At 30.6% G+C, this 24991-nt stretch overlaps 1 protein-coding gene across 2 annotated transcripts in view; it reads right to left on the bottom strand.

The window, feature by feature from the left end:
* Positions 1-301: 301 nt before the first annotated feature.
* Positions 302-24991, bottom strand: part of LOC134716109 (unconventional myosin-IXa-like) — a 79952-nt gene continuing 55262 nt past the window's right edge. The window contains exons 31-47 of one of the 2 annotated variants that reach the window (XM_063578884.1): positions 24677-24739; positions 23542-23562; positions 21515-21583; positions 19180-19499; positions 18297-18422; positions 15095-15322; positions 14492-14597; positions 14042-14115; positions 13442-13522; positions 10071-10263; positions 9484-9612; positions 5943-6048; positions 5243-5374; positions 4749-4884; positions 4064-4209; positions 3560-3711; positions 302-1695 (exon numbers count right to left, since the gene is read on the bottom strand). In XM_063578884.1, the coding sequence (XP_063434954.1) occupies positions 1385-1695; positions 3560-3711; positions 4064-4209; positions 4749-4884; positions 5243-5374; positions 5943-6048; positions 9484-9612; positions 10071-10263; positions 13442-13522; positions 14042-14115; positions 14492-14597; positions 15095-15322; positions 18297-18422; positions 19180-19499; positions 21515-21583; positions 23542-23562; positions 24677-24739 (2393 nt within the window). In that variant the 3' untranslated portion in view covers positions 302-1384. The remainder of the gene's footprint in view (positions 1696-3559; positions 3712-4063; positions 4210-4748; positions 4885-5242; positions 5375-5942; positions 6049-9483; positions 9613-10070; positions 10264-13441; positions 13523-14041; positions 14116-14491; positions 14598-15094; positions 15323-18296; positions 18423-19179; positions 19500-21514; positions 21584-23541; positions 23563-24676; positions 24740-24991) is intronic. The other variant, XM_063578885.1, reaches the window with a different exon arrangement.

Here is a 24991-nt window from a genome sequence, read left to right as displayed (position 1 = left end):
AATTAACTGTTCTGTAAATTTCTTTTATTTTCTAAATTTGCAAGTCAAACAAATTTCATAAAAATTAAACATTGTCTTGAATCGTACTAGACAGATGAAATTTTTAAAGCTTTATTTTTTTACATAGACATCCATATTTCAGTGAAGTATTTGTGCTACTTACATGTATTTAATCCAGACCACCTATGGAACAATCACATTCAATCTATATTAAACAATTAACCTCAAAACAAATAAAATTTAATACAGAGGTCAATAAAATATCAACTAAAAAGAGAACAATCAGAAACAAGACAAAATATCTAAAGTGGTGTAAAGCTTTTAATTGTGAGATCTTTTTTAATCTTTTGAACAACTAAAAACATTTTCTTTTCAAGTTCTTGTAACAACAATTTACCAAAACCAGTTGAAGCTATAACTTAAACCTAAAAGTAATGTTAAAAATTCAAGACCAACAATAAACAAAATCTTTAAAACAATTAATAAGGCACTCAAAAATAAGAGAGATGACATATCTACATATCTCAAACAGCAATTATAAGACACCATTACTTAATTCCAGTACTGTTGTACTCTAACTCACATACTTGAATTTTAACTGAAGAACATAACATTTTTCTGATTTATGACAAAGCAAATCATTGTTCTTTAATGAATATCAAATAAAAAGTTAAAGTCAAAGGCCTTATATCCAAATAGAAATGGGGGTATATCTACACAAGTTTTGGGGAGCATATCAGAATGTTGCTTTGAAAATCTTTAAGACAGTCTAAATTTAATTTTAAGTTTTAAACTTTTGATTGCTATGGCTTGACATACATTGTAGATATAAACCATGAAAAGAAGGTTTATTGGAATCATTACTATCAATTATATTAATTTTGAAGTTCATATTTCAAGAAATCAAGATAATATTACAGGAAAATCATAGAAACTCATAAATAAGATGTATTTACAATGCAAGAATTCAAGGTTATTCAAGGTTATCAATGGACATGAGGTGTTCTAATATTGCAAAGACAGACAAAATATTTATATGTGGAGTTTGTTTTGTTGTTCCCAGACTGTCATTTATCAGTTTATACATGATCAACACGTATTTTGTTAAAAAAAATAATTACATAAGCCACAGCACAGCTGGGTATGGTATTTGTATTTCTTCTGTGAAATGTCGCTAGTATTGAAACACTAACTTTTAGCTCCTTTTAGCCTTAGCACTATACAATATCACTTTCCAAAATTACCTTCCATAAAACTATTTTGATTTATTCATGTTTTGTTTTTGACTTCAGCTTCTTAAAGCTTAACAATAGCATCATGCAGAGACATTTTTGAAGGCTTAAAAAATTTGGCACATTTGCGTTAAAGATTATGGTTCCAGTTGTCAAACCATAATCTCGTCATCATCATCGTCATCTAAAGTTCGTGCAGGTAACGCAACATAACTGGATTCCATTGATGTTGGAAGAAGAATACTGTGTGTCATCTCACAAGCACTTTGACAATTGGTCAGTGTATTTAACTGACCATTGCTCTCACACAAATCGTTTGAATCAATACTTTCTGATTGTATGCACAAAGCTTCTCCATCAGATTGTTTGTCCAAAATGGCCTGATATTTTGTTGGAAGACGTTTGGCTAATGGCACTGAAGCTCTCCGTTTTGTCAAATGTTCTAATTGTTTTGGTGGGCTGACTGAAATTGAAGCAGACAGAAAAGAGAATAAATGGCAATGCAAAGAAGCAAGCAATGTATATATACACAAAGGCAAACTACTACAAGGACAGGAACTCAATTTAAATAGCAACAGAATTATGGGTAATAAATATGAAATAAAGAATCATGGGTTATATATGTGAAAAGAATCAGTAACTAAGGAAATACTTAATCTATAAGATATGATTGTGTTCATTCCGAGCATATAAAAAGTTAATCTACAGTAAATATTAAAGGCTCTAAAGTTAATGATATAAATGCCATCACCTAAAATGAACTATGAAGGAACATCTTAAGTATGAAATGAGAAGAAAAGGGGTATTGAAGACACTTTAAATAGTATAAAGAACTGATGAAGGAAAGAAAGTTTTTCATGTCAATGTTAAAACTTACAATCTATTTACATAGCTCTGGCCTAGCACAACTATAAAATTTAAGGTTTTATGTTTTCCTTTAAATCTAGTAACGGTTTATTGACATTTTGATTTCATATGTTTCATTAATCCAAAACAGTGTTTTATTGTTTCAAAATCAATCAGAAATATATATCTTTCTTCATCAGTGTTTTTAGAACTCATCATTTTATTTCTTTAACCATATGAAAAAATCAATAAATATTTTATACACTTTGACTACTTTCTTTTTCTTGAAATATAATATGCTATATTTTATTTTTTTAAGTCCTCCGTTTAAGCACCCATCTCTTTTTGTCTTTCCAGATTACAGAAGCGACCTTTAAAGGTTATTATTCACCTTGAAAAATAAATGTATAACTAATTTTCCTCGCATCAATACATCAATGCATCAAACAGATACACAGATTATTAACAAAGCTCTGGGTGTAATAAATACTGATTTAGAAAATTAAAATATCAATTGTACCCACAGGTTTCTTCTAATGCAAAGGCTAATCAGTTATTCCCCTTGAAAGTAAAGTAAAGTAATAACCTCTTACTTTAAAATCAGTTGATATTATACTGTTTCACCCCAAAAAACACCTTGTTATTCCAAAGGAATATTCCATCATCACTATTTTATCAACAGTTAAAAATCTCAAAAGAAAACTGATTTTAAGATAAATCTATTTGTGTGCAAACATAATAAATGTGAATTGATAGTAATTGGTTAATTTCTAGCCCTGCCACCAAAGCAACTAAAATAAACTTAATAACATTAGTTCTTAACTGGTTTTAGTTATAATTATATTCAGTGCTTGGAAAATTTCTAAAAATGTGTACTTTTACCTAACTGTGCCTTCAGTGCATTTTTCCATGAACCTGGGCTTTAGCTTTAGCGCCTGAATACATAAAAATAAATTTTTGATTCTCTAGTTTTTATTTTTATTGTAATTTTTCATGAACTTGTTTGTATTATTTCATGAACTTGTTTTAATTTTTTCTTATTAGTTGTAAATAGCAGATACATACATTCAGATACATCAACTATAGAACTGAAATCATTGAAGGAATGCAATAACTATCTAATATCTATTTAAACAGACTTAGCAATGGTTATGGAGGTTAGGAGAAAATTGAACCATGCATACATCCAGAAATGAGAAATTAAGAAATACAGACTGAGACAGTAAAACTTGGACCGATACCAAAAAAACAAGACTTGAAGCAAGTTTTAAAAGGCCTAGTGTCATATAACATTTTTGTTTTTCGTAACTTCCTGCAAAGCTTCAGTACTCAAGAACAGTATCTGATGCACAATGATTATCACATGTTAAATCAAAGCCAGGGATATAGTCCCATTAATTTACACTGCTGGAGCATAGCAGTAACAGTAACTAAAAACAATAACAGGGTCAAAGTTCATCTAAAGCTGCTTCTCAATCTACCTGGATGTTCAAATGTCATTGCAAATTCTTCGTTCTCGTCAAAATCATCAGCAGTATCGTAAGTACTGTCAACATCATCTGTACTGTTGATGTCATCATCAGATGACAAATGGCGACATTCTAATGCTGGCAATTTGGATGTTAAATTTTGTCTGCAAGAAATAAGAATAGTGTCATGAGAAAAAAAAGATCATTCCATAAGAGCTTTAAGTTTGAGAATTTTGAGTTATTTTTATAAAATTTACCTTAAGACAGAACATTTTTAATTGAAAATGGTTACATATTTTGTAATGAGATTGCAATTATAAATTGATGCTTAAACTTTTCAATTTTAACTCGTCCTTCTCTTTTAAGACTGAAATAATAACCATAATAACAAAAACAATTCTATTAATGTTACATTGTGAATAAGACGAAATAAGGTAATATTCAATATCATCAGGCAACTCTGACACAGGGAGATTGAAAGTAATGTGAGAATTTTCAGATCAATAACCAACATACTTTTCCTTTCTGATTGATCGTAGATGAGATTTGAGAGCTTTCTCTTCCTCCTCCACATCTGTAGAGATCTCAACCTCCTCCTCTTCCTCCTCTGTGACAGGAACATCTGGTATCATAGGACTCACAGCTCTCTCCCTCGTAGGGGACTAAATAGAAAAGAAACATTATTGTACCCATCTATCTTTTAAATAAAGCTGATTGAAAGAACTTGTCTGTCAACAGCTGAAATATATAACTAAATAGAAAACAAACATAATGTACCCCTGACTATCACTTAGTTATGCTGCTTAAAAGAACTTTCCTGTCAAGCAATTAAATATACAAGTCAGAAATAAAATGAATCGTTACACTCTATCCCAAGAAGAGACACTTTTAATTATACCGTCCCAATAGAACTTCTTTAGGGACTGCTATCTGATTAATTGATTGTGTGTTTGGGGTCTAGTGGCAAATACAGACTGCATTCTGGAATTGTTGACTGTTTTAAAGATTGGTTTTGTATATAAGTAAAATTTAAAGACAGTTGTATGAAATTAGTGACTTATTATTATTGCCTTAGATATTCTTCACTATATCGTTAAACATAGCCTAAACTTATCAATAAATGAAATAAAAAATCTGTGATTTCATCAAGAGCTATTTTAATTACTATGCCTAAATTGTTTTTAATTGATTATTTTGTTACCTTAGAGATTCTCATGCTTGTTCTGACGACTTGTAGCCGATCGACTGCAGTAATCTCTGCACTCTCAAGTGTTTGTAGATCTTCTAACGTTGATCTTAATTTGTCTAATTGTTCACTGATGATTTTTTCAATTACTCTGCAAGAAAGTTTACATGTTATCATTATGGACTATTTGTGTATGAGATCAAGAACAATTGGTGAAAACAAAATGACATATTACAAACAACATGAACACAATCAAACAAACAGATAAGATGATCACAATGCAACCCTTCCTTAACTGATCAGGATTTAATCATAATCCTTTTTCTTTCATTTCAATAAGTATTTAAAATACCTCTGTTTCTTGATGTCATTTCTGATATCACTCATTTACTTTATTTCTTTGGCAGGTTAATATCTTGGAATTAGAACTGATTTAACTTTGTTCAAAACATTTATCATTTGCCATCATTGCTATAGGGTTAATCTTGTAATATATAATAAATACTTACATGGTTTGTTTTGGCACTTGATTCAAAGATTCTTGTGCTTGAAGTTTTTTATTTGTTCTGAGGAAAGTAGGAGCAAAAATAATGGCTAAACCATTGACACTCATTCTGTTAACATCTTCATGATGAGCCACTCTGAAATATGCAAAAGGATGTGAACACATCATAAATTTGGTGATTTATTATTGATTTACAATTATGGATGTATAATACACCTTATCGCTAATCCCGACTGACACGGCCACTTGAACTTTTGACGCATACAACAATCACTTTTCCATTGTGGTGTCAGATATCTTGTTTTATGACGTCAAAATTTTACGGGAACCTGTGTGATATCCAGTAATGGCGGACAAGTAGCGGTAAGGTGTATTTAACTTTAAAGTAATTACAAGCAGACTAAAGATTCTAATATGAAGTTCTCCATCCTAGAAATCTAGCTATTACATTTCAACTACCTATATACATGTAACACATATATTTAAACACAGATACATAATGAGGTCAAAAATTATTTTGCAATGTGTGACTTCCTTGATTGTTAAATATCAACCTTAAAGAATTAAACATGCTATTCATATTTTAGAAATTTTAAGTTGCTGGGCTCTCAAAGGATAACAAGACAATTAAGTGCATAAACACAAAATCTTATTTGAAATATCTTTATTGACACTACCGGTAAACATTTATAACTGGTCTTTACCTAGCCAAGTGGAATATAATTCTTTCAAACAGATCATAATTAGGTTTAGGCAGTTTATCAATGACTGCATACAAAGATTGCATTCTCTCTTTCTCATCATGAATTTCTGAAATATACAATAAATCATCACATTTATATCTAAGTCACATAAAAATAAGCTTTTAATCAACAATTGAAAATGTTTTTGAATTCTTATCACAAAGTTAAATAAAATAGAAAGCCAAAGTTCATATGTTGAAAATTTAAAATTAACCAGATGCTCCGCAGGGCGTAGCTTTATACGACCGCAGAGGTTGAACCCTGAACGGTTGGGGCAAGTATGGACACAACATTCAAGCTGGATTCAGCTCTAAATTTGGATTGTGATTAAATAGTTGACACAGCATAGGTTTCTGACACAGAATGAATGTGTTCTAATGAACTTAAAATTTTTGTTTTCTCTTAGAGCAATTCACTATGCTGTTGAATATTAATCCTCTCAAAAAAATGTTTGAAGAAATTTTCTTTTTATTTATGAAATTTCAAATGAGAAAATTGAACCCAATTTTTTTAATCACATCCCCCTTTCCCTTATTCCAAAACTAATCTCAATTAAAATTTCTAATGGAGTTTGCGACAATAACTACTCATTTAAATACAGCATAAAATATTAAGATGTAAAAAAACTGCTTGTTATCACTGAATGGTAAAGATTATTTTAATTTATCAGTTGGTAGTAAAAAGTGAATATACATTGTATATTGTATATATAACAAAGATTTAAGTTGATTCTGGACAAAGAAAGATAACTCCAAATAAAAAAATTCTTACAATTAGATATTTCTTGCTTACTATTCTGGACAAAGAAAGATAACTCTAATTAAAAACAAAATTGCTATTTCACAATATTTTGCAATAAGATATTTCTTGCCATTGCGCAATACTGTGCAATTGAAAAGACTTGCTATTGCACAAAACTTAATATAATAATTTTAGATCCTGATTTGGACCAACTTGAAAACTGGGCCCATAATCAAAAATCTAAGTACATGTTTGGATTCAGCATATCAAAGAACCCCAAGATTTCATTTTTTGTTAAAATCAAACTAAGTTTAATTTTGGACCCTTTAGACTTAAATGTAGACTAATTTGAAAACAAGACCAAAATTGAGGAATCTACATACACAGTTAGATTTGGCATATCAAAGAACCCCAATAATTCAATTTTTGATGAAATCAAACAAAGTTTAATTTTGGACCCCGATTTGGACCAACTTGAAAACTGGGCCGATAATCAAGAATCTAAGTACATTTTTAGATTCAGCATATCAAAGAACCCAAACGATTATTTTTTTGTCAAAATCAAACGAAGTTTAATTTTGGACCCTTTGGACCTTAATGTAGACCAATTTGAAAAAGGGACAAAAGTTAAAAATCTACATACACAGTTAGATTCGGCATATCAAAGAACCCCAATTATTCAATTTTGATGAAATCAAACAAAGTTTAATTTTGGACCCTTTGGGCCCCTTATTCCTAATCTGTTCGGACCATAACTCCCAAAATCATTACCAACCTTCCTTTTATGGTCATAAACCTTGTGTTTAAATTTCATAGATTTCTATTTACTTATACTAAAGTTATGGTGCGAAAACCAAGAAAAATGCTTATTTGGGTCCCTTTTTGGCCCCTAATTCCTAAACTGTTGTGACCTAAACTCCCAAAATCAATACCAACCTTCCTTTGGTGGTCATAAACATTGTGTTTGAATTTCATTATTTTCTTTTTACTTAAACTAAAGTTATTGTGCGAAAACCAAGAATAATGCTTATTTGGGCCCTTTTGTGGCCCCTAATTCCTACACTGTTGAAACCAAAACTCCCAAAATCAATCCCAACCTTTCTTATGTGGTCATAAACCTTGTGTCAAAATTTCATAGATTTCTATTAACTTAAACTAAAGTTATAGTGCGAAAACCAAGAAAATGCTTATTTGGGCCCTTTTTGGCCCCTAATTCCTAAAATGTTGGGACCAAAACCCCCAAAATCAATACCAACCTTCCTTTTGTGGTCATAAACCTTGTGATAAAATTTCATAGATTTATATTCACTTTTACTAAAGTTAGAGTGCGAAAACTAAAAGTATTCGGACGACGACGACGACGACGCCAACGTGATAGCAATATACGACGAAAATTTTTTCAAAATTTGCGGTCGTATAAAAATTGTTCACCAGAAATTACTGTTACCAATGCAACTGACAACAGAAGAACATAGATCTAAAACCTTATATGAAGATATGATAACCTTATCACTTGATTAAACTTATTTACATATTATTTAGGAGTGACACATGTGGAGCAGGATCAGACCAGCTTTCCCTTCAGAAGCCTCTGAGACTACAACAGGTTTTTGATGTGAATCCTGTTGCTATGTCATGTTTAGTTTTCTACTTCATGTTTAGTTTTCTACTTCATGTTTAGTTTTCTACTTCATGTTTAGTTTTCCATGTCATTTTAGTTTTCTATGTCATGTTTAGTTTTCTTCTTCATGTTAAGTTTTCTACTTCATGTTAAGTTTTCTACTTCATGTTTAGTTTTCTACTTTAGTTTTCTACTTCATGTTTAGTTTTCTACTTAAGTTTTCTACTTCATGTTAAGTTTTCTACTTCATGTTTAGTTTTCTACTTCATGTTTAGTTTTCTACTTCATGTTAAGTTTTCTACTTCATGTTTAGTTTTCTACTTCATGTTTAGTTTTCTACTTAAGTTTTCTACTTCATTTTTAGTTTTCTACTTCATGTTTAGTTTTCTACTTCATGTTTAGTTTTCTACTTCATGTTAAGTTTTCTACTTCATGTTTAGTTTTCTACTTCATGTTTAGTTTTCTACTTTAGTTTTCTACTTCATGTTTAGTTTTCTACTTAAGTTTTCTACTTCATTTTTAGTTTTCTACTTCACGTTTAGTTTTCTACTTCATGTTTAGTTTTCTACTTCATGTTAAGTTTTCTACTTCATGTTTAGTTTTCTACTTCATGTTAAGTTTTCTACTTTAGTTTTCTACTTCATGTTAAGTTTTCTACTTAAGTTTTCTACTTCATTTTTAGTTTTCTACTTCATGTTTAGTTTTCTACTTCATGTTAAGTTTTCTACTTCATGTTTAGTTTTCTACTTAAGTTTTCTACTTCATGTTTAGTTTTCTACTTCATGTTAAGTTTTCTACTTTAGTTTTCTACTTCGTGTTTAGTTTTCTACTTCATGTTTAGTTTTCTACTTTAGTTTTCTACTTCATGTTTAGTTTTCTACTTTAGTTATCTATGTCATGTTAAGCTTTCTATGTCATGTTTATAATACTGTTGTTCGTCTTTCAATTGTTTGTTTGTCATGGCATTTAAAGTTTGTTGTTGACGTATGAGTTTGAACATTTCTTTGATATCTATCGCCTCTCTTTTTCCATGTCAAAATAGTCAAGCTCTTTTAACAAATAATGTAGGTATTTTTCGTATCATAATATTGAGCAAAAGAACTAGGATATTACAAACACTGGTTCCCTAAATTTACATACCTGCTGCCCTGATGAAGTCATCATAAAGGTCATAGGTTAATACTGGTTCTGGTAGATCTCTGAAGAAGCCCTTTAGTACTGCTGCTAGGACATGAATTTGGTATTCAGTTGTATCTATGGACACTAAATCTGAAAGTAGCAAAACTGATTTAACGTATATTGTACAAATATTTTGTAAAGCAATGTGATTTTTTCAATGACAGAACCTTTGGAAAACATATTCTCATACCCCACAGCTTACCATAGTAGACATGGGAATTTCAAATTTTTCTATGGGTTGTTCTTATTGAAGGCCATATGGCTGCCGATAATTCCATACATCCACTTCATTAGAACTTTTGGATATTCATATTTCATTTGCAAACTTTTTATTTTCCACTGTCAGCTATACATTTTTTCACCCAAAATTTTGATGAGTAGAACCCATTATTAAATACAAAGAGCATCCGATAAGGTGCTTTTCTAATCACAAGATTTAATAGGGGATACTTTACAAGAGGCACTATAAAAACAGGATTAAGTGTCTCCCTTTTACACATTAAAATTGAGAATGGAATACCTTAAACATGAGTGAGGAGACATATTACCTTCTTTGCCGCTATCTATTAACTGTTTTAGAATTTTGACTTTTGCCTGAGCTCCAGCTCGTCTATACAATCCTTCTACATATAATCCATGAAGCTCTATAAGAGTTATAAGTCTTTCCACAACCACAGGAACTTTTCTGTCCTTCGACACTAAACTAGATAACTGTACACCAAACACACGGGTTCCAGCAAACTGCACAAAAAAAAGCACACATTTTTTACAGAATTTTATGTCACATACTTTTTTAGAGGCTGACTTCACATATCATTCAAATAAGTTTACTCTAAATAAAAGTTTCTATAATTTGATAGTGTTACCACCTTCTGAGGCAGAAAAAAACATGGCATTGTATAATTTTTTTCAATTTTTTTTTTTTTTTACCATTTGTCATTATTTTCTCCAAACAAACAATTTATAGCCATCATTTCTTAAGGAATCGTCATTTGCTTACATTCTTCAAAGGCTTCCAAAATTATCAATTCAAAATCGTATATCTTACATAATCGTATGCCTTATAATATATATATTGCATATATATTCATGTTAAATTGTAATGAGGTATTTTGCTTTGATTAAAGTAAATATTTTACATTAAGCAAACACATTACATATACGGAAAGAAGTTGTATGAAATTATTAACTGATCTTATTTCATCTCAACTTCTATTTTTTCCCCAAAATATAGCAGTAATGTAGATTAAGCTATGTTTAACATTGAAAGGTGATTTCATTGAGAGGCAATTTTCAAATTTTAAATAAGCCAACAATTTGAATAAGAATTAGCTGAAAAGCACATAAACTGTTATAAATTTGAATACATGTATTAGGCACACAAAAACTGAAAGAAATAAAATAACTTAAAAAAATCACACAAATTAGTTGTTTAAAGAATCTAATTAAAATATTCTTCTCAACAGAAAAATACAAGAATTAAAAAAGAACACACATATTTTTCACTGTTACTGAGTATATTTCACTGCAAATTGCAATTACAAATTAAAAATAGAAAGAAAAATATTTAGTTTTTCATTGTTAATCCTAAACAACATCAGTAACATTAGATCTCATTTGCCGAAAAATAATAAACAAGAGTGCATACACAAAAATGTCTCGCCTGCTATACTGAATTTAATATTGAAAGTCATTCTTAAACATCACAGTTTTACAACACTGATAATATAAACTAGGAATCATCTTTGAAAGAGCACTCACACGTATACCCAACACCCCAAGTGTAGAGTGCAATAGCTTGAAGTGACACGATGGCATTCTTTTTTCTGTTTATTTAATGAATGATTCTGTTGTGATTTTAGATCTGGGTATACAGGAGGGTAGTAATGGGGGTACCTTGATGACAAGTAATGGTAAAAATTCTAGCCAAATGAAGTTATCGGTTAATTTTTGTGCATGACAATAAAATATAATTTCTTTTAGACGATAAACAAAGTCTACAGATTTTGACAAATAAAGTTATTTTTTCCCCAAAATAATGGTAACGATAATAATTTTAGAACTCTGACGAATCATGACATGGATATGATTTTAACTTATTTGACACTAACAGTAGCCAAAAAAATGATTGTTTGACGCCTGACGGTAAAGGGCATTAATAACCTCATACAGGTAAGGTGATAATCCAATTTTCAGCAATTGATATTAAAGCAGCTGGAAACCACTCGTCCGCACAAATTTCAGTCTATTTTTATTAACTAAGACCTTGACCTTTATAGTTTATAAACTCAAAATCAATAGGGATATTCCTCTCATTGTAAGTGACCATATGTGGTTCATAGTTATCAAAGGTACCAAGATTATAATTTAGTACGCCAGATGTGTGTTTTATCTACATAAGACTCATCAGTGACGCTCATATCAAAATATTTATAAAGAAAAACAAGTACAAAGTTGAAGAGCATAAGTGTTTCTTGTTTCTTATTTTATATATAAATTAGACCATTTGTTTTCTTGTTTGAAATGTTTTTTAACCAGTTATTTTGGTGCCCCTTTTATGATTTGCTGTTAGCTTTGAGTCAAGGCCCTGTGTTAAAAGCCATAATTTGACCAATTATGGTCTACTTTTTACAAATTGTGACTTGGTTGGAGATTTGTCTCTTAGGTACAACTATAAAGCACCTGAATAAAATTAATTTAATCTTTCTTTAATATGAAGCTTAATATTAATCATTTATGTCTTTGCCGGATCAGCATACCATGGTCTCAAATTCTGCAACAACTTATTGCAGAGGGGACAAAAAACTAACACTTACTCTCTGTCTAAAAATGTAAAATGATTAAACTAACAAATTTGAATCCTCTCCCTACCAAAAACAACATTAAATATGAAAACTTAAATGAATCTTATAAAAAAAAACATCATATAAACAAAAAAATGCAGGTGTAAGTAAAAATGGTTTTTAATATGGACAACAATCAAACTCACTAATAATTCCCAAGATGAGCGAGCAGATGCTACATTAAAGCAACATCTGCACTTCCAAATGTACTGGTTAGAATAAACAGTTAAAGAAACAATGTTAGTTTGACAGCAAGCTTTACAACAGAAATCTGCTGACTAATTCTTATGTTTTTCTCTAAATATTTAGAATTTAATAAATTACCTCCCTTTATTCATACAGTAAGTAAGTAAGTACTAATTAGACTTAGGTAAATACTAATCACCAAAGAAAGTATCTCAAAGATACATTTATACACCGTCTGTGTTGTATAATTTTATACTCCTTAGACTTATTCTAATCATCAATTGTCAATATCAATAGCTTTAACTCCTTCACGGTGTTGTTAGACAGTATCTGACATTTTTGCTGATTTGATATTGCCCTGCTGATAATTTTTGAAAGTTTCCATCTATTCTAGAATCCAAAATCAAAGGCCAAATATTTTTTTTTAGTATTTATCATTTAAGGGCATTAACATCTATGAGAAGTCACCTTACAGTTTTGATGTATATTGGATCGTAGGAATAACTCAACACTCTGAATTTAACCCTTATTTTCTTTTTCTAGCAATGTCCGGCATGTTAGTTTGCAAGCTGGATCCTCAGAACCCTTGATATAAATTTCATAAATCTCTGGCCAGAATTGTACAAGTTAGAGTGCTTTCAAAACAATTTTCTATAAAATTTTCATTTCCATGGGACATAACTCTGTAAAAATGATTAATTAAAGCAGATTTTCAAAGTTTTCACAGAAAGTTGCTACAACAGACCTACAAGAAATGTAGGTTTGAGAAATCTTACAAAACAACTTTGTACTATGTTGTGTAATTTTTTAACTTCAAGATTCCATTTTTTGTGGGATAGTCAGCAAATTTCTATTGATATCTAATATGGTGTTCCATTAAAATTTGAAACCTTTTGATGGTGTCTGAAGAGAGACCTTCCTCTCGGACCCATTATCGGAGGAAGAATAAATGGCCTCAAGGAGCCATGAATCTGAAATGTATAGTACAAATTTTTTTTTTGAAGATCCCAATTAACTTAGCATGATGTAAATCCTGTTTGAACAGAAGAATTTAAACTTTAGTATGTCATAGAAATATATCTGCATTTTGATTTTTGAAAATTCAAGCAAAAAGAAAATAATGCATCTGACCTCAAACACTTAAAACATTCTTTCTTTTTAAGTTTTAAACTGAATAGGCCAAATAATGCAATTCTGTAATTCAAACTTTTTTAAGTTAAACAAATATCTTTAAATCTATAATATTTTTGTTATTTTCCTCACAATTTTTACCTTGCCTTGAAAAAATGACATTTTTTTTTTAACTGAAACAATCTTTTCTTTACTTTGAACTGAAACATTCTTTACTTAACTTTAAACTGATACAATTTATGCTGTCAAAAAATATTTTGTTTCATTTGCCCTTAAATAAACCTCTATTAAATTGCCCATAACTTGCCCATTCTCACTTGCCAAGAATTGACACATGCCATTGAGATATATGTGCTTACCTGATTGTCTTGAACACCTTTACATTTAGTTGTTGTCTTATTTACACATTTCTTGTGACAGGTGTATTTACACACTGTAAAAAAATAAAATAAAAGTCTCAGTTAAAATTACAAATTTGACAACAGATAATAAGAACAAGCAGAGCACTTTGCACCCAGTTAATATATTTGCACAACTTTCCCATTTAGGAAAATTTTATGAAAAGATAAAAATAAAACGATAATAAAAGTATTGCTTTAAAGAATGTGTGCAACAACTGAACTATTTTCTTTTTTTAAACAGGTCATCCGATATTGTGAGAATTTATATAAATTTCAATGAAATTTCAAAATGTTATTTCATACCAATGGATATTTTTTTAATTTTCCAAAAGCCACCATAAAATAATTTTGATTAACACATTGTAATTAAAATATTTTGATTAAATTAATATCATGATTTATCCATACCTTGACAAACACTACCCTTTTCCATGATCCATAGTAGATTGGAACAATATTCACAAAATGTGGGAATACCAAACTGTACTAACATAAACTTGTGTCCCATCACCTCCTGGAAATAGAAAAAAAACATAGGACTAAGGTTAGTCTCCTAAAAATGGTCAAACATAGGTTAGTCTGAATTGTTCAAAACTCACAAAATTACAAAAACATTCCTGCTATTTGTGACTTAATTTCAAAAATGTGCATGAAACATTCAAGATGAAAGGTGTCTGCAAACAGGAAGTAGTACATCATAAGAACGGTTTTATAATGTCACATGGAATGGCATAACCAGACATATACCAAGATGTTATGACCTTAGAAATATAGCCTGAATTTTTATCAAGATATTTTAAACACTGCTGCTCAATACAAACAAAACAAGTCTATTGCAATATTGTCAATGCCAAAGTAACATGAAAAAATATGTCACCAGAAATGATGATGTAATAAAACATTTTCAGCTGAATTATAATATTAGACTGCTTTTATTATGCTTTCTATAAATTCTGTGATTATAAATGTGTTTACTGCCTTTAAATGAAACCTACTACAAAAATTACTCACATAAATATCTTTTTTGGCCCTATCTCTTCTTCTCATCTTTTTGGGTACTTGTTCATCTTTCCTTTCTTTTCGTTTATGTTTGATAAACTCGTCCAGAAAACCACGGAATGCATTAACTCCCATTGTAATTGGGAAAGTGCCTTTAGAATGCCTGTTCTTTAATGTAGCTTCAAGCATCTGAGCAAATTTTTGTAGAAGATCTCTATATGGAATGTCCATATTCCCTTTCTGCAATGAATAATATAACTATATAAAATATCTTTGATGAGATTGTAGCTGTCAGCGACACTTTTTGAAGTTGAAAGACCAAATATACTGTGGTTTTATTTTTTTCTGTTGGTACCAATTTGCATATATTGGAGGGGAAATTGTATTTTGTTTGGTATTTGATTTCTTATTTTTGTTGAATTCTGCAAACAAGCCAATTGAAGATTTATTCCTTGGTGATTATTTATTATAAGTGGTGTCATATTTTCACAAAATCCATGAAAATTGATACATACAAACAATAATGATACACAATATCCTATTTATCGCTATTTTCCTAGGTAACTTCAATGATGTTGGCATATGACTTCATTGTGTTCTCGCTCTACTCGACTGTGAAAACCCATTAACAATCAATTTGAGTATACAAATTATTCAGGTAAACTTGTCCCAAAAGCAGGGGATTCAAATGAAATATTTACATTTGAATCAACTTAGGAAAACATTCTAAAATAACCAGTTCAAAACTGTTATCAAAGGATTTGATTAATGATATCATCAATACACTACATTAAATTTCCTTATATAATTCTTTATTATATACTTAGTAGTAAATACAGATAAATGGTATGTGTAATACAGTCATTGGCAAGTTTGCTGTATCAGCCACTCGTGATGATATCGATATCAGCACGGTTGCAAAAGCTTTATCACACCTTTATTCTGTATGACGTCACATAATCGATTGCAGTCACTGTTGCAAAGGCTTTATCAAATCCCTAATCTGTATGAAGTCATTTCAAACTTCCTTATCTGTATGATGTCATGTTACATAAAAAACATCAACTTGAGGTATATGTATATAATAAAGTGTATATGATATGGCTTTTTCAATATCACACACCATATCAACCCCCAACCAATATAATCCCTCGAGTAGAGCTCTTGGGATTATATTGGTGTCTCGGGTTGATACGGATGCAATATTGAACCAGATGCTTCGCAGGGCGTAGCTTTATACGACCGCAGAGGTTGAACCCTGAACGGTTGGGGCAAGTATGGACACAACATTCAAGCTGGATTCAGCTCTAAATTTGGATTGTGATTAAATAGTTGACACAGCATAGGTTTCTGACACAGAATGAATGTGTTCTAATGAACTTAAAAATTTTGTTTTCTCTAAGAGCAATTCACTATGCTGTTCAATATTAATCCTCTCAAAATAATGTTTGAAGAAATTTTCTTTTTATTTATGAAATTTCAAATGAGAAAAATTGAACCCAATTTTTTAATCACATCCCCCTTTCCCTTATTCCAAAACTAATCTCAATTAAAATATTCTAATGGAGTTTGCAACAATAACTACTCATTTAAATACATCATAAAATAAACTAAATAAAATGTAAAAAAACTGCTTGTTATCACTGAATGGTAAAGATTATTTAAATTTATCAGTTGGTAGTAAAAGTGAATATACATTGTATATTGTATATAACAAAGATTTAAGTTGATTCTGGACAAAGAAAGATAACTCCAATCAAAAAAAAAATTTGCAATAAGATATTTCTTGCTTACTATTTTGGACAAAGAAAGATAACTCTAATTGAAAAAAAATTTGCTATTTCACAATATTGTGAAATTAGATATTTCTTGCCATTGCACAATACTGTGCAATTGAAAAGACTTGCTATTCCACAATACTTAATATAATAATTTTAGATCCTGATTTGGACCAACTTGAAAACTGGGCCCATAATCAAAAATCTAAGTACATGTTTAGATTCAGCATATCAAAGAGGCTCAAGAATTTAATTTTTGTTAAAATCAAACTTAGTTTAATTTTGTACTCTTTGGACCTTAATGTAGGCCAATTTGAAAACGGGACCAAAAATGAAGAATCTACATACACAGTTAGAATTGGCATATCAAAGAACCCCATTTATTAAATTTTTGATGAAATCAAAAAAGTTTAATTTTGGACCCCGATTTGGGCCAACTTGAAAACTGGGCCAATAATAAAAAATCTAACTTCATTTTTAGATTCAGCATATCAAAGAACCCAAAGGATTCAATTTTTGTTAAAATCAAACTAAGTTTAATTTTGGACCCTTTGGACCTTAATGTAGACCAATTTGAAAACGGGACCAAAAGTTAAGAATCTACATACACAGTTAGATTCGGCATATCAAAGAACCCCAATTATTCAATTTTGATGAAATCAAACAAAGTTTAATTTTGGACCCTTTGGGCCCCTTTTTCCTAAACTGTTGGGACCAAAACTCCCAAAATCAATACCAACTTTCCTTTTATGGTCATTAACCTTGTGTTTAAATTTCATAGATTTCTATTTACTTATACTAACGTTATGGTGCGAAAACCAAGAAAAATGCTTATTTGGGTCCCTTTTTGGCCCCTAATTCCTAAACTGTTGGGACCTAAACTCCCAAAATCAATACCAATCTTCCTTTTGTGGTCATAAACATTTTGTATAAATTTCATTGATTTCTATTTACTTAAACTAAAGTTATTGTGTGAAAACCCAGAATAATGCTTATTTGGGCCCTTTTTTGGCCCCTAATTCCTAAACTGTTAAAACCAAAACTCCCAAAATCAATCCCAACCTTTCTTTTGTGGTCATCAACCTTGTGTCAAAATTTCATAGATTTCTATTAACTTAAACTAAAGTTATAGTGCGAAAACCAAGAAAATGCTTATTTGGGCCCTTTTTGGCCCCTAATTCCTAAAATGTTGGGACCAAAACTCCCAAAATCAATACCAACCTTCCTTTTATGGTCATAAACCTTGTGTTAAAATTTCATAGATTTCTATTCACTTTTACTAAAGTTAGAGTGCGAAAACTAAAAGTATTCGGACGACGACGACGACGACGACAACAACGACGCAGACGACGACGCCAACGTGATAGCAACAAAATTTGCGGTCGTATAAAAAGCCATATGATATTCTCTATATAGCATAAAATCATTATTGTTACCTGTTTTTCCACTGACAAAGTGGCCTGCATTTCTAGATGAAATTCTGACATTGATCTCATGAAAACATCATCAAATACAGATTCACTCTGCTTGTTTTTACTTAATTCTTTGCTATAGTCAATCAGCTGTAAAAAACAAAAATGAATGTAAACTTTATATGTTTATATATTAATTGATTGGATTTTTGGTATTTTAATGCCATTTTTAAGCACAGCATTAAGGCTATTTCATGGCGTAAAGTTTTTATTGGTAATTGAAGACGGAGTGCCCAGAGAAAACCACACCCTTAGATAGGAAAACTGACAATCTTAGTCAATTAAGATTGGAGTCAAGTGCACCTGCACGAGCAGGGTTCTAACTCACAACCTCAGTGTTGACTGGCTAGTGAATACAGGAGTAACTATTTTTACCACTTGGCCACTGAGTGCCCTTTATATATTGAAAGCAGACAACAAATTTTGTTGAAAGTCGGTTGATAATATTAAAATCTAAATTCCATTCATATATTTTGATAACATTAGCACTTTAGCACTTGATCCTTTCATTGATAATGGAAATTTTTAACGACTTTGACTAGCTTTACAGCTCTCAGTCTACAGATCATTTTTACTATGTTTTGATTGCCTTTAATTAGGTTTACTGGTATATTTTTTTGAGGGATTGCTTAACATTGAAATCAAACATGATAAAAATAATGAGCTTCTGAATAAGCTATCATATTGCGTGAAAATAAAAGAACATGCCAAATAAACTGCAGTGCAGCTTCAGTTGATATGTAGACCTATAATGGTTTACTTTTACAAATAGTTACTTGGATGGAAAGTGATCTTATTGGCACTCATACCACATCTTTTTATATCTAATCAGTATCATAAATTTCACCTTTTTCAGAATAAAATCATCCAAGGCAGCTAACTCTCTGTAATCTGTAATAACAAGATCACTGGGATACTGCCATTCTGTTTTCTCTCCAAATTTCACGTCACGAGCTGGTGATTCACCTCTCTTAGGTGTATCGTTTTGTTCTTTCTCTCTGCGACTACTTCCTCGTTTTGGTGTCTTCTTTTTATCATGAATATCTTCTTGTGATAAGTTCTTTACACCAGGGAAATATTTGGGATCTGATGGTGATTTCGGAGATGTTGGTGACAGCTGATCTGGTCGAAGCCCTGGGAGAACAGGTATGCCTCCAATAAGTCCAACTGAAAAATTGAAATTGTAGTATTAATTTCATATAAAGCTACAAAAAGAATTGAATATAATGCCCTTCAACAGAAGCCAAGAAAAATATGAAGAAAGTTTTCCTTGTACAATGAGTGTTGTAAAATTCCAAACAGGAGGTGACTGTATTGCAGACGTTAAAATTGCTAATCTGCTACAACTAAAATTATGAATCTTGAGATCAAATAAAATATTTTTTCTTTTTCATAGAGGACAAGAAAACTTTTCTTTACAAGGTCTTTTGGATTGATGGACATACATAATACAGACAGACAATGAATAACCTGCTTTTGCCTTTGGTGATGCAGTCAAATGAAATGCTGTAATACCTCTTCAATCTTTTTTTAAAAATAAATGTAATAGACAGACCAAAGCTGTTTGGGGCAACCTACATTTGCTTGAATTTGAAAAGGACAAGCATTATGTTTTCACGAACCTTGAAAATGCCAAGTATTATGATTGCGCAAAAATGAAAATGACAAGCGTTGTGATAGCGCAAATTTGAAAATGAAAAGCATTATATTGGCGCAAATTTGAAAAAAAGCATTATGTTCTCGCAAAGAAATGGTGTTACATTTACATTAATTTTCCTGTAACTTACCTGAGTTTTTAGCTGTTTGAAAAATGAGCAAAACTTTAATATTATGTGTTTTAAGTAATTTGGCTGGTTGTTGTCTATCATATTTCTTTATTTGTACATAGTTTTGAACCAAAATAGCAGTATATATAATTTGTTTTAGGCCAAAAATATAAATATCATTTTTACCATTCAATAAAAAAAAACTAAAAAAAAATGTATAAATCCGAGCTTGCACATTTATTTATCCCCAACTCCAAACACATTTGAATAGTTGTTACAAACTCAGGGATAACATTTGCATTTTTTTTTTATTGCTGGTGAAATTCATGTAATTATATCAGTGATTCTTGTCTTAGAAAAGAGTTTAAAATTAACAAAAATCAACCAAAAAATACTTGTTTCTTACCTAAATTATTATATCCTTTATAAAAGCCAAATGTCATACTAATGTTATGATTCCATAAGCATGTATATTTACCTAATATTTTAAACAAATAATCAACATATGTCTGATGAATGACTATGACTCTATCATTGGATTATTACGAATAACTTTAAGACAGCTAATTTAGGAAATAAGGTTAGGATACAAAACAAACAAAATGGTTGTTTTTTTTATCCTTTCAAATTCAATTTTATATGTGTAAGGTAAAAAAAAAATCTGTTTACAGCTAGATTTTCAAATGAGGCTCTGGAAGTCTTTCCTTTTTCAAAAAAATATATGTAAATGCATCTTCAGATTATATAATTAGATAGATATCGCTGTCAATGACCTACTAGATACACAGGGTGACTACCCTTAAGGACACATAAATATGTGTACCCTGAAAACTTCCAGGCCTCACGGTCATAAAACTTTCGAGCATGATTTTTGTACTAAGAGTCGAAAATCAACCAATCAAATTGCTGGATTTCATGTTTCAAGCATGATTTTTGTGCTCCAAGCACTGAGCAAAGTTTTATGCCTTCAAGGCCAGGTCTTCTAAGACTTTTCTTCTGATAGGTGCAATTCAGAATATTGTCATTTTAAGATTATTTTAGGGACTGTAGTGGAAAGCAATCAAATAAATAAATTGTGAGCAGTTGCATTTTCTTCATTTTTTTGTAAGAATTATAAGTAAAAATTAAATTTTATATAATGTTTGATTGTGGTTTAGAAAAAGTGCCTCCCAACCCTCAATTTGTTTAAAACTGGAACAGCCCTACCAACACTACACATAAACCCTATCCTAGGTTAGATTAACTTATGATTTTGATATTTCATTTGACATTTATTTAGGAAATGAATGCTTCTTTTTGTAACTTCATTGGGTGGGAATTTGTTTTCATTTTGAAATATAATAAAGTTTCAAATGGCATTCTATTCTCAACATGAAACAAGGCGTTATAATCTGTCCCTGATAAATTTTTACGTACATGGTGGTCTACGTTCAGTGTTAGTTGGACTTTGGTCTTCATCACTGTCTTCACGATTTGATTTTTTACCTGCAAAGTGAGAATATATTACATAGTTTAGGGTTTCTACACAAAATGAAAATATAATTAATTTCTTCAAACATTATAAAGATTATATATTTTTTTAGAAAAGAACAACTGCATTCACATAACTCATAATTATGTCAACTATGTCAAAAACTGACCTATATGTAAAGATATAAGAAAATGTGGTATGAGTGCAAATGAGACAACTCTCCATCTAAGTCATAATTAATAAAAGTAAACTATTGTAGGAGTCAAAGTATTGTCTTCAACACAGAGCCTTGTCTCACATCTATCAGCAAGCTATAAAGAGCCCCAAAAATGACACTGAGCTTAGGCTCACATCGACTAGCAAGCTATAAAGGGCCCCAAAAATGACACCGGAGCCTTGGCTCACATCTACCAGCAAGCTATAAAGAGCCCCAAAAATGACACTGAGCCTAGGCTCACATCGACTAGCAAGCTATAAAGAGCCCCAAAAAATTACAAGTGTATAACTGCTATCAACATAGACATAAAGGTAAGGCCATGACATGATTGATAAGAACAACTAAGGACGATACCAAAAGAGAATTCTCAAATCTCAAACTTCCTTCTTATAGAAGCAATTTAGCAAGTTCTGAAGATGAAAATTTAAATATTACCACAATTAAGTATCATGAGGTAAAAAAAGATGATTTTTTTTTTTAAACACAATCTTTTACACAGGATGAAAGCCTAAAATTTTATAAGACATTCAACCCAATCAAATGATTTCAACTAATTACAGACACAATGACAATATAAGATGGGGAAAGGCCAGCAACATATCCCTCTACAAAAAGTTGTAAAGAGACTGACTTAGTTTGTTTCTGAATTTTAGATATCTATTTCAAGTGTATCATATTGTTATGTGATTATTTATCTGATTAAATATTGTTTAAACTAAAAGATTAATGTCCATATATCAATTTAGTTTATTATACTTCACACCAGATTTTGATTGGTTAATATGAAAGAGACATTCTACGTACTCAATTACCCTTCACATTGAAGCCTGATCATCTGTGCACGAAATCATATAAAGATGATATTGCCCCTGGTCAAGCTTGCTTATAATATACAGGAATACTTTTGTGACAGTTGGAGACAAACAATAATTGGTAAAACTTAATGGCCCCTTTGCCCAATGACAGGGGCATGGAAATAAACCTTTGCAAGTCTATGCTATTATTCTATTGGCATTCAATAAAACGTAATGACTGAAGGGTTTCCAACCTGGATATATCAGCAATTTGGTGGCAATGGTCTGACATTTTTTTTGTACTAACATAATAAGGCAAGGACGTGATTAGACCAGAGAGATGATTGATTGATTGTTGGTTGATTAAAGTCCAGCAGCATGTACCAGAAAAATGTTTATAGAAGAAGTGGCCATGACATTGCTACTGCTTGTGTGAGAACCAAGTTCAGTAAAAAAAAAACAAAGATCATGCTTTAATGGATAAATATTTTGGATACATTTCTAGCTGGAAATTTATTAATATGAATCATTTAATGTACCAGAAAGCAGGGTTTGAATTTATTTTTTTTAAATTTGTCAAGACAACAGTTTATGACAAAGTATGCAAAGCGATTGTATTTGCTAAAGGCTAGATTTCATTTCCAGCAAAACAGTTAACTCTTTTTTTTTCATCTATTTTACTTAATAATTATGCATTGTTAAATCATCATATATTATTCACAAATTATCTTACCAACAAATAATGAACCTCAATGTTCTAGAACTCACAGCTTAATATTAGACAAAGACTATGTTTATCCACAGAACAGAAGCAAACAAGATTGGATTGGTAATTTTCAATGCAAAAGGCAGCCATGAAGACAAGAGATTTGAATACTAGTAAAAGCTGACAGGGATTCAAAAGAATATATGTGTTACATTTAAAGAACTTGCAGGTAAAATTTCAATAAAATTCTGTTACCCAAAAAAGCTGATAAAAATGCTGAAATAAAAGGATTGAATTTTCATGATTATTTCTGTGTTAATGTGTTTTATTTTTAAAAAGAAACTACCGTTACTGATTGATTTTATGATCTTTGGCAACACTTTCTCATTACTGTCTGAGTATTGATAATTATTAACTTTGGCAACACTTTCTCATTACTGTCTGAGTATTGATAATTATTAACTAACTAGTTGATTTTTCAATGTTTATTACATAGGCATGTTAGTGAGAAAATAATTAGGGAATTCCAATTTTTATGCTCAACAACATTTTGATAGGATTCTCATAGTATTGTATATCCATCAAATCTGGGCAATAATCAAAATACAGTGACCAGCTGATTACTCATAAACAACTAATAGTCTGCCAATGGAAAAGAGTTACCCATTTGTTTACTATTTGAAGAGAGTTGATCGATAAATAAACCACTTCATATTTTGATATTTTCACAAAAAGGTTAATACAGTCAACAGTCCGGTTAAACAGTACACACAAAAAGTTTCAGATAAAACCACACTTGCTGAAGTTGAGAAAATGCAATAAAATATTAAATTATAATGTGTGTGTGTAAGCCATATTAATGAAAACAGATATGAATATCCCTAGATTTTAGTTTTTTTCATATCTATTCTATAGATGGATAAGCTTAAAAGTTTAAGGATTTGAGGGATGAGTCATTGTACAACATGCTTCAATATAGAAGACAAAGAAGAGAAAACACTAGCAAAGCTTTTTAATAATTGTCCAAAATTCTGAAAGCTATTCACACGGCATTCAAGACCTAGAGAAAAATGAAAGGGATAGCAAAAGCTAGGTAATAAATGAAGAAATTGTGGTTGTCATTTCTGATGTGTCAGTCATGCTTTTAAGTATTCTAAAAAAAAACACAAATATATGCGAAAGTTCACTGCAGTCTTCATAAAGTTTGTGAGATTTGTAATATTTCCATTCCTTAGATAGCTAAAGACCTTTTCTTCATTCTACATCTGTTTTGCATGCCTACGTTTTTCACAAACCCCATATAATATGGTCTATTATGAGTATATCAACCGATCAGCCATTGTTCTGTCATGTGACATGCTATATGCTTAGTGACTGGCCATTTACTCACTCTTGTCCCGATGAAGGAATCGAAAAGACGATCTGCGACAAGTTTGAGTAGACTCTTTTATATCTATAAACAAACTTGCCATTTTAATCAAAAAAATTTACTGTCCAACATTTTTAATTAAAAAGGCTTTTATCAACAAAAAAAATAGTTGTGATATAATTATGTATATACAGAGTTGATATATTACTGCACATGAAAGCACGGAAAAAATGAAATGAGTGTTTTACAGAAAGGTCATAACACTTATAAAGATCTGTTTCCTTCTTAATAGACTTTTATGTGTATGAGAGTGCGTGTACAGTGAACCTAAACAAT

Source organism: Mytilus trossulus, chromosome 4, assembly GCF_036588685.1.
Source record: "Mytilus trossulus isolate FHL-02 chromosome 4, PNRI_Mtr1.1.1.hap1, whole genome shotgun sequence".
In the NCBI taxonomy this organism is placed as follows: Eukaryota; Metazoa; Mollusca; class Bivalvia; order Mytilida; family Mytilidae; genus Mytilus; species Mytilus trossulus.
This window is presented reverse-complemented; position numbering and strand designations above follow the sequence as displayed.